Source organism: Aedes albopictus, chromosome 3 (genome assembly GCF_035046485.1).
Source record: "Aedes albopictus strain Foshan chromosome 3, AalbF5, whole genome shotgun sequence".
Classification (NCBI taxonomy): Eukaryota; Metazoa; Arthropoda; class Insecta; order Diptera; family Culicidae; genus Aedes; species Aedes albopictus.
The window spans coordinates 49,948,071-49,958,148 of NC_085138.1; the positions used below are offsets into that span (position 1 = coordinate 49,948,071).

Here is a 10,078-nt window from a genome sequence, read left to right on the forward strand (position 1 = left end):
GACCTTCCTGTTCAGCGTTCAGGTGTCTGTTGAGCAGATATTCCTCCCATGGTTTAGAAAACAAAAAGACGGCGCTGGGAACGTGGGAACACGTCTCTTTCGGAAAAAACTAGAGAAGTGCGACGAAAAGCAGCTGCTGTGTCGTTCTCAAGAAACAGGTAAGTTCTACCACAAACTTACTTATTATTTTGTGTACAAGAAGGAAAGATAAAAAATATCAATTGGATCAATGTTACCTCGCATTATGGTACTTGAAAATGCAGTCATCACACAACCACACCAATCCAAACTACTTAATCTATTGATGCAGTTACATAACGCATAATATAATATGCTCTCTTGCACAGTGACACTCTATTTATACAGCTATAATAAGTTACTCAGAATGCTATAACAATCGATGCTGGAATACATTTCGTACGAAGTTAAACGTTAAATACACATACTTTCAAACTTACCGCTTTCCGTTTCAAGCCTCCCCAGCCGGCGCATGGTGAAACTGCTGCAGCGAGCGGGAATGTTTAAATGAAACCCCAGCGGTTGCCGCCACAATCTCTTCGATGAAACTGTCCCCATTGTGGATGGTAGTCCCTCCCAGGATGATCTTGAACCCGTCTTGGTTGAACCGATGGACGGCCAGAGCTTCCTCGTAGGTCGTTCCTCCGATCACGAACACCACAATCTCCTGCGGTGGCCTCCGGAAGGGAAGCTCATTGCCCATGATCGGGTAGCTGGCGTCCAACGGCCGACCCCGGGTCACTTCCTCCAGCACTTCCTTCAGAACGCAGTTGTGCTGGGTGTAGACATTTTCAACCCCTTTGAGACCCTTGATCAGGTTCCTGGTCAGTTTGACGGCGTCGGTGATCTTGACCGTGTTGAACAGTTCCTGCCGAGCGCTGGTGCTGATATATTCCAACATTCGCGGAACGATGTGGGCTCTGCCACCCCGATCCTGCAGTATTTTCAACAGCCCGGAGGTTCCACAGTTGGCGTGCCGCTCGTAGCGCATCGAATAAAGCAAAATCAATCGAAGTGCGTTTTGAAGGTTGATCTTTTCATCGGTGACCAACCTCTTGACCCGTTGCAACTGCGTCGAATGATCCGCACGACAAGCTATCTCCTGCTCCAGTTCGGAAACCTCGAACAGCTGCTGCTTGCTGACCTGCAACGACAGCTCACTGATCAGCACCAGATGCTTCGACACCGTGCCGGACATCTTCTTGAACTGAGGATACGTTTCCACAAAGTTCTTCATGTCGTTGATGCTCTCGATCTTCTTCTGATCGTGCACCTGGAAGAAACAAAATGAAAAGTTATATCTAGCTAACAAAAATCATGAGAAAATTCCAACCTTCTTCTGAAACTCGTCCATCAGCCCCTTGATGGTGGTAGCGATCTCTCCAAAGTTCGAATACAAATTAGCGGCAAAGAACTCATCCTGCTCCGAAGACAGGACGATCTCTTTCAAATCTTTCGGAACGCCTTGCACATCCGATAGATCCACCCGTTGCTTGTTGATGGTCAGCAGTTCGTGAACCATCGCCTGGTAGGTCCACTGGTTGAGCAGCGGCGTGATCGGGTCGTCCCGGCGATCCAGAATCAACAGCAACGGCGGCGGAGATCCATCCTCCGGGGGACGAAAACTAAACAGGGCCGTTTCCTTGTTGATCGTTTCGTGCACTTTTTTGGCTAGGGTTTGCGCCGTACTGGAGCTGGATTTGTAACGGATGGCCGGGCGGAACTTGAACGAGAGCAGCACGCTGATCACGCCCTGGACCGACCGTTCCAGAGCTTCCTGGTTCCAGTTGAGGGACTGCAGACAGGTAGGAATGTTCAACGAGAACAGATTGGGATTCACTGGCAGATAGTCGGCGTAGATCTCTTTGACTCCGCGTACCGATTCGCTTTCGTCGCTCTCGGCGAGGGCTTTTATTTCGGTGCGAGGAATGATGTTGCTGAAATCTACGGGAGACAAGATATTCAAACAGAAAATCGGTGCTGCGGATTTCACATTAGAGACTATAGAGACTCACTGATATAATAAGCGCCGTACTTCGGGCTCTTGAGTTCAGTCTGCAACCGGAGGACATTGTCCCTCGTCGGTCGAATGAAAACGATGCATTTCAGATATTTCAGGCGCTCGTTGGAACGCCCTGAATCGATCCGCTCGAAGAGGAACACTTCCTGCTGAAGCATCTCCGATTGCGAAAAAGCCATCGAAACGATGCTAGTCTAAAACAATGAGTTATAAATTTTGATTTCCATATGTTTTTCACTTTGTTTCTGGGGCACTCACGGTTTCTCGATCCATCATCAGCATTTTCATTCCGGGGCCAGCGTCCGCAATCATATTCTCAATGTACAACTGCACCGCTTTGATCACATTCATTTTTCAGCCGTTTTTCTATGCGACAAATGGAAATGCATGCAATAAAATACCTAAATAAGACGAACAATAATTGTTAAATTGTTAATTATTAAATTATCATAATCAAACTGCACTTTTTATCAGAATTTGGGTTCGATTTTTTTTTTTCGTTCTGCGCGAGTATTGACGTCGATGACGAACGAACGACTGTGTTTTGATTTTTTGTCATGCAAGATGCGACGAAAAGTCTCCACATAGGGTGGGTCAACCAAGGGGCTAACGGGGTCAACGTTGCATGGGTAATTTTAAAATATTTCAAGCATAATTTTTCAAATTGACGTATCTAACTTTTTCACTGATCTGAGTAAAGTCATGGTCAATGTTGACGACCATTTCACTAAAATAGTTTTTTATAAAAAGACTTTTCATAAGTTTTTTCGTGCTGAACATCACCAGGGATATAGCACGCACTAGGTAAGAAACAAAACCTACTCATTCCATATCATTTCCACAATGAATTTTGACAAAAATACACATACACCGGGTTGGTTAGAGATACGTCATGCCAGATACGTCGCTTTTGTATGGTGCCAGTTTGGTGTATCTGTTACTTTTTATTTTGGCTAGATACGTCGTTTGGTTTTCTCATATATCAAAACGGTGTATCCAACCCGGGAGCTACTTGACAGCTGCCGAACAACGTCAGCGTACCTAAAAATTTTGGTCCGGGTGGTACTGTCAGATTCAAAGCGGCAAGCGCTACTTTTGAAAAGGACGAAAACCGACAATAACAAACCGCACAAAAAATATTAAAACATTGAACTGAAACCTTAATTTGTTTTTTTCCGCTTTTTTGTGGTAGATAAATGCAAATTAAGTGCGGCATGATGAATTTGTTAACTAGAAGCGAACATTATATCTATAAAACGGGTAAAGGCATAAAATTAATATGAAACTCATGTTTTCTTCTAGTGCGGTTATTAAGCACCAGCAAGTAATAAATTAGGTTACTTATGGTAACATTTTACAGCTAAATATCTGGCGGCAAAGCCAAAATGGACATTAAAAATAATCTTTTGCAGATTTTTTTTTTCGAGTTTGATCTTCGGTTTGGTCTAGTATGCGCAGTCACCAATTAATATGCAAGACCGTTTAAACATGTGCTTTTATTACATTTCTTAGAACAACAAAAAGAAAAATCAAAATAATTTCAATTTAATGAACATTAGTTTTTGCGCTTCTGTTGAATACGTCCATTTGATACGAAACGCTAGCCTCTTGTTGGCTTCCACTCACCACGAAACAAAAAGATGTTTTCGCATGGACAAAAATTGTTGCGTCAGTGAAGGATGGACCCGTTGTTTACGAACAGTAGCGACATCTGCGATTTGCAAGTAGGTACGCGAAACTGAGCTCATCTGTCAAGTTACGGGGGGGTTGGGTGTATCTATCAGTAAAGTTGTAAACATCAAAATAGTTCGATACGTCGTTTCGAAAAATATGCTTAGTTAAACAAATTAAGCAATAAATCATCAAACAATGATGTGGATTCTTCAATTTGCTTTATGAATCATGCATGCAGCAGTTAACCCGGATTTGTTTTCATTCTCGAGTTACGTCGGATTGAAAAGTTATGCTTGATTTAGACATCGACCCTAGGGGCAAGACACTGTGCAATCCGGAGGAACTCTGAGCAATCCTGAGTAACCTGTTTTGTCCGAATCCATTCAGAAACGTCTCTACGAAGCGGGAAATCGGACAAGACTGCTCGATTTTTCATTGGTATCAGGCAACACATCTGGAAAACCAGAGCGATCCAGAGTAATCCAGAGGAATTCTGAGTAACACTTTGATTACAGAGTTACTCTCGCTGTATCTGTCTTGCCCCTATAGGCCATCCATAATTTTTAGCGAAAAATCATAAGGTATTGCGATGAATTTCGATAGTTTTTTCGCTGAGTGCTCGGGTTTCAACCAAGGTTTCAACCGCGACGACAATATTGTTCGTTTGAAAATCGGAATTTTTGACACGCGAAAATCGATTTTTCTCCCAAACCGTGCGTCGGACGTACGCTAGGACGTACGCCAGGCAAAGTGCGTTGGATAGATGGCCAGATCCGCTGCCCAGCGCACTACGTTTGACGTTAGGTTTCACGTATGGATTTGGAGAAAACAGTAGAATAACTAGCCAAAGAAGTCCAATGTCGCGACAGTTCGTGTGACTAACATCTAGTTTTCCACGCCCTTACAGCGTCAGCAACGGTACTAGAAGTGTCAAATAAATTTTGTTTATCAAAACAAAAGATGCTCTTCAAGCTGAACACTTAAAATCAATCAATTGGTACAATAAAACTTATTGATTTAATTAAATGGGAAAAGTGACTACAGCGCCTGTGGAGTTCTAGTGCACACTAAGATCCTGATTTTCCAGCTCAGTAAAATTTTCGCTGAGTTCTGTAATTTTTTCATCTTTTTACTGAGTTTTCAACAGCAGATTTAACTCGGTACACTCGGTAATCAATATTTACCATTCATCAGTAACGATATTTACCGTTCATCTGTAATTTTTGACAGTTCATTTGCAGAACTCGTTAACTTATTTACAGAGCATTCATCAAAAGGGATAACCGAGCGTACCGAGTTAAATCTGCTGTTGAGAACTCAGTAAAAAGATGGGGAAAATACCGAGCTGATCTTAGTGTGTGTATTTCTATTGAGAAAACTCGATAGTCTATTTTACGAAACGACAACAGTGTTGATATTGATATTAACACTCACGGGCTTGGGCGCAACTTCCTGTTGTAAGCGTTAGTGAAACAACATTGAATAGCCCCTTGAATTTTAACGAAACATGTTCTATACAATTGTAAAACCCCTTGGTTATTATACTTCCCTCCAAAACGAGAGCAGAAAGTCAGTTCGAGTTAAGCGGCGCCACGGTGTGGTAATAAAAGTTGTCACCTGAAAACAGTCGACGTTTTTTTCATTTTTGTCCCCGGAAAAAGAGCCTTCAACTTCAGAAGTGGGATCCCGGTGTCCCGAAAGTGCTCTCCGGAACAGTGAATTCGAGTTTTTCGGTATTCGACGATTTTCGCGACGATGCCATTGACGAGACGAATGGCAGCGAAGACGAAGGAGGAAATGGCCGAAAAGCAAACCGATCCGCCATTTTTCGACGCCGAGAACGAGCCGACGGAAAACGTGCAGGAAAAAGAGAACGACGAAACGGATAGCGGTAGCCAGCTCCCGACGCAGACGGTGAGCGGTGGGACTTCTCGAAACGAAATGCAAATTGTGAACTTGCATCCGTATGACGTGGGACGACTTATTCCGGAATATGCAGAAGGAGACGGCGTTGGTAAGTGGCTGCGGCGGATCGACCACTTCCGGGCGATATATGGTTGGTCGGAACAAATGTGTCTGTTGTACGCATCAACACGACTGGCCGGTGCGGCAGCAAATTGGTACAGACGACATGAGGAGTGGATTTTCAATTGGCGGCAGTTCAAGGATCGCATTATTGTTGCTTTTCCGGAAACGTATGACGAGGCTGATATTCATCGTGAGCTGGAAGCAGTAAGAATTGAGAAAGGAGAGTCCTATGAAGCGTATGTGTACCGTGTGGATGCAATCGCACAGAAGGGCGATTTCAGTGTGTCGGCCACCATCAAATACATAATCAAAGGATTGCGCTACGATAAAGTGTACTGCAGCTTGCTGACGAATCAGTATACCTCTACGCTAGAGCTACTGCGGCACATAAAGTGGATTGCCTCGAACATGGAGATGCTTCCATCTAACGCCTTCCGACAACCGAAAGTAAATGCGGCGGTAACTTCGGCGGGCCCTCGGGCGGCTCCATCGCCGGCTACAGGTGTGGTTTGTTACAACTGTCGTGAGCCTGGGCATCGCTCGTTGGACTGTCCAAAGCCGCAGCGCAAAGAAAGATGCAACAAATGTCTTCGTGTGGGTCACGCAGCCGACGTTTGTATGGATCGTTCTACAGCTTCGCAGCAGCCAACACAGCAACCAGTTGTCATCAACAAGTTCGACGGAGGGAAGCGATCGGCTACCAATGCCGTATTCAAAGCAGTCGGACCTGACGACCACATCACGGTGAACCAGGCTTCTCAGCAGGAAATTGAAATCGAGGCAGCGGGCGAACGTTTCAGAGCGATGGCCTTGTTCGACACAGGTAGCTATACAAATTTAATTAAATTGAACTTGCTACCTATGGGTTTGCTACTTAATGTAAACAATGAGGAGGTTGTGGGGGTAAACGGCTCAAAAGTAAAAATCTTAGGCCAATTTGACGCACCGCTGTTTGTGACGGGTAGAAAGTTCCAAGTGCGCTTTCTGGTTGTATGTAATGATACCATGCAAGTTGATGTTATTTTGGGACGAAGCTTTTTGATAGATAATCGTATTACACGGTTGCACCTCATACCAGACAAAATGGTTCGTTCGACAGAATATGAGTGGTTCATGCTGGGTAACATTGACGAGAAGTGTATGTCGGTCGAGAGTTCTGCGTTGGGTATAGACTTAGACGTGGGGGATGATAAAGAAACGTTGTCTTGCCGTGTTCAATTGGAAAGTCTAGTGGAGCGGAGTTATTTGAAACGTGCAAGACCCGATAAGCCTTTGGTGTCGTTTGATGCGGAAATTCGGTTGAAAGAGGACAAGATCTATTCTGCTTCTCCACAGCGTCTTAGTGTGTTTGAGAGGAAGGAACTGGACAAGATTATCTCTGATTTGTTACAGCAAGGCATAATTCGTGAAAGTGATTCTCCTTATACGTCCCGGGTGGTTCTGACAAGGAAAAGGAACAATACTTTTCGAATGTGTGTGAACTATAAGCCTTTGAATAAAATCGTGGAACGGAACCATTTCCCTATGCCGGTTATTGAGGATCAAGTAGCGAAGCTTCAGGGGAAAAGGTACTTTACTTCCTTGGACCTGAAAAACGGGTTCTATCATGTGAGTTTAACCGAACAATCGAAAAAGTACACGTCGTTTGTGACTGATAGCGGACAGTATGAATTCAACCGTTTGCCTTTTGGTTATGCTAATTCTCCTGCGATTTTTGTGAAGTACATTTCGAAGGTATTGGAGCCGTTCATCAAAGAGGAAAGGGTTATAGTCTTTATTGACGACATGCTTATTGCATCAGACACACTAAGTGAGCATTTCCAGACCTTGGAAGAAGTGCTCGAGACACTAGCAGACAATCATTTGGAGCTACAATTCGGGAAGTGCCAGTTCTTCAAAACGCGTCTGGAATATTTGGGTTACGATGTGCAATGCAACCAAATTCAGCCTAGTGATCGACATGTTGAGTCAATCAAAAACTTTCCGATTCCCTCTTCTCGGAAAAGCTTACAACGTTTTCTGGGTCTAGTAAACTATTTCAGAAAATTTATTCAGGGTTTTAATGTTCTGTCAGGCTCGCTGTATGATCTGCTCAAGGAAGATAGGGATTTCGAGATGTCCGCGGATCATATCCAGGCTGTGGAAGATTTGAAAGATGCACTGATTTCGAAACCTGTTTTGCGTATATATTCTCCGAACGCGGAAACTGAGTTACATACCGATGCGTCATCGTCAGGGTTTGGTGGTGTCTTACTACAGCGACAGAATGACGACGGTCTAATGCATCCGGTTATGTATCATAGTCGGAAAACCACTGTAGCGGAGTCAAGACTGCATAGTTTTGAATTGGAGACCCTCGCGATTGTCTATTGTTTGCAACGGTTTCGGAACTACTTGTTCGGTATGAAGTTTCGCATAGTTACTGACTGTAATTCTCTCAAGCAAACTCTTGAGAAGAAAGATGTGAATCCTAAGATTTCACGTTGGGCCATGTATCTCGAACAATACGAGTTCGATATTGTTCATCGTGCGGGAACCAGAATGCAGCATGCCGATGCTCTCTCTCGTTCGAGTGTACATGTACTAGAGGAAGGTGACTATGGTTCAAACGTTTTCGAAGATGCTTTGTACGTTGCTCAGCTCCAGGATCCTGAGGTTAGAAGGATTGTGGTTTCGGTCGAAGCTCAACCCACGAAGGACTACGAGATTAGAAATGCCGTGTTGTACAAAGTCATGGGAAGAAAGTCTTTGCTATATGTTCCGGATAAAATGGTTCCATCGGTCATTAATAAATTCCACAATCAGATGGGACACTTTGGCGTAGATAAAGTGTGTGAACTGATTAGAAGGGCGTACTGGTTTCCCAAAATGCGTGAAAGGGTACTGGATCATGCCAAATCTTGCGTCACGTGTATTGCATACAATCCTAGAAATAAGCGGTTTGATGGAACTCTGCAAGGTATTGACAAACCAACGGTGCCTTTCGAAGTAGTGCATGTAGATCATCTAGGTCCGTTAGAGCGAAGTAAGGGAAAAAATGAGCATATATTTGCGGTTGTTGATGCATGCACCAAGTTTATCAAACTTTTTCCCACAAAAACCACGAATACCAAAGAAGTGATGAAAGCGTTAAAAGGGTATTTTCATGCATATTCGACTCCAAATGTGCTTGTTTCGGATAGAGGTACGGCGTTTACATCTCTCGCCTTTGGGAAGTTTGTGGAAGATCATGGGATCAAACATGTGAAAATTGCTACAGCGTGCCCCAAATCAAACGGTCAGGTGGAGAGGTATAACAAAACATTGGTACCGCTCCTTGGTAAACTAGTGGAGGAGACAGGGAAAAGTTGGGATACAGTGCTTACCGATGCGGAGTTTTTGTTGAATAACACGGTGAATCGGTCCACTGGCAAGACGGCCTCAACTCTTTTGTTTGGGGTTAATCAAAGGAGACGCATCGAGTATGACCTAACCCAATATTTACAGGATCAGGACGACCACAGCAGTAGGGATCTCGATGGTTTGAGGGAAGAGGCGATTCAGAATATGCGTAAACAGCATCTATATAACAAACGCGTACACGATAGCCATTGTAAGAGAAATACCCAGTATAAGGAAGGAGATCTGGTAATGTTACGGAGGATGAATACAGCAGGTGAAAGAAACAAGCTAAAGCCGAAGTTTCGGGGACCATATGTGGTGAAGAAGGTGCTCGATAACAACCGTTATGTGATAACCGATTTAGATAACTTTCAAGTTTCGAATATACGTTTCGAAGGCATTTTTGACCCTCTAAATATGCGACTCTATCAAAAAGCTGAGAACCAAGATGAACGTGGGAATACGGATATTGAATATGAAGATGTTGAGTATTTGGAAGAAGAAGAAATTGAACAAGAAGAAAAAGAGCAAAACGAAGATATTGTATACGAAGAAGTAGAGTATTTGGAGGAGGATTAGATTAATTGTCAAGGTGGCTGGTAACTGCAGGATGGCCGAGCTGTAAGCGTTAGTGAAACAACATTGAATAGCCCCTTGAATTTTAACGAAACATGTTCTATACAATTGTAAAACCCCTTGGTTATTATACTTCCCTCCAAAACGAGAGCAGAAAGTCAGTTCGAGTTAAGCGGCGCCACGGTGTGGTAATAAAAGTTGTCACCTGAAAACAGTCGACGTTTTTTTCATTTTTGTCCCCGGAAAAAGAGCCTTCACTGTCAAATTTTCATTCATGAAATGAGCGATCAGCTGATCCGAAACGTCTCGTAAAATGGCTCATTGCCGCAAAATGATTAAAGTTACCATCAAGGTTCACAATCTGAACGAAGGCCGAAACCA

General features: G+C 43.7%; 2 protein-coding genes across 3 annotated transcripts; one reads left to right on the top strand and one right to left on the bottom strand.

The window, feature by feature from the left end:
• Positions 1 to 299: 299 nt before the first annotated feature.
• On the bottom strand, positions 300 to 2,591 carry LOC109398753 (vacuolar protein sorting-associated protein 45). Of its 2 annotated transcripts, XM_062842267.1 has the most exons (5): positions 2,503 to 2,591; positions 2,297 to 2,439; positions 2,034 to 2,232; positions 1,352 to 1,962; positions 300 to 1,291 (listed from the first exon to the last, which is right to left on the bottom strand). In XM_062842267.1, exons 2-5 carry the CDS (start codon positions 2,387 to 2,389, stop codon positions 470 to 472), a joined length of 1,725 nt encoding a protein of 574 aa, XP_062698251.1. In that variant the 5' UTR covers positions 2,390 to 2,439; positions 2,503 to 2,591; the 3' UTR covers positions 300 to 469. The 2 variants fall into 2 exon arrangements, with proteins under 2 accessions (XP_062698251.1, XP_019526687.2); XM_019671142.4 differs by having other exon boundaries at positions 2,297 to 2,576.
• Positions 2,592 to 5,281: 2,690 nt separating this feature from the next.
• LOC115269160 (uncharacterized) lies at positions 5,282 to 9,933 on the top strand. Its single transcript, XM_062856851.1, has 2 exons — positions 5,282 to 6,563; positions 9,227 to 9,933. The coding sequence occupies exons 1-2, from the start codon at positions 5,468 to 5,470 to the stop codon at positions 9,247 to 9,249; spliced, it is 1,119 nt and encodes a 372-aa protein (XP_062712835.1). The 5' UTR covers positions 5,282 to 5,467; the 3' UTR covers positions 9,250 to 9,933.
• The last annotated feature ends 145 nt before the right edge of the window (positions 9,934 to 10,078 follow it).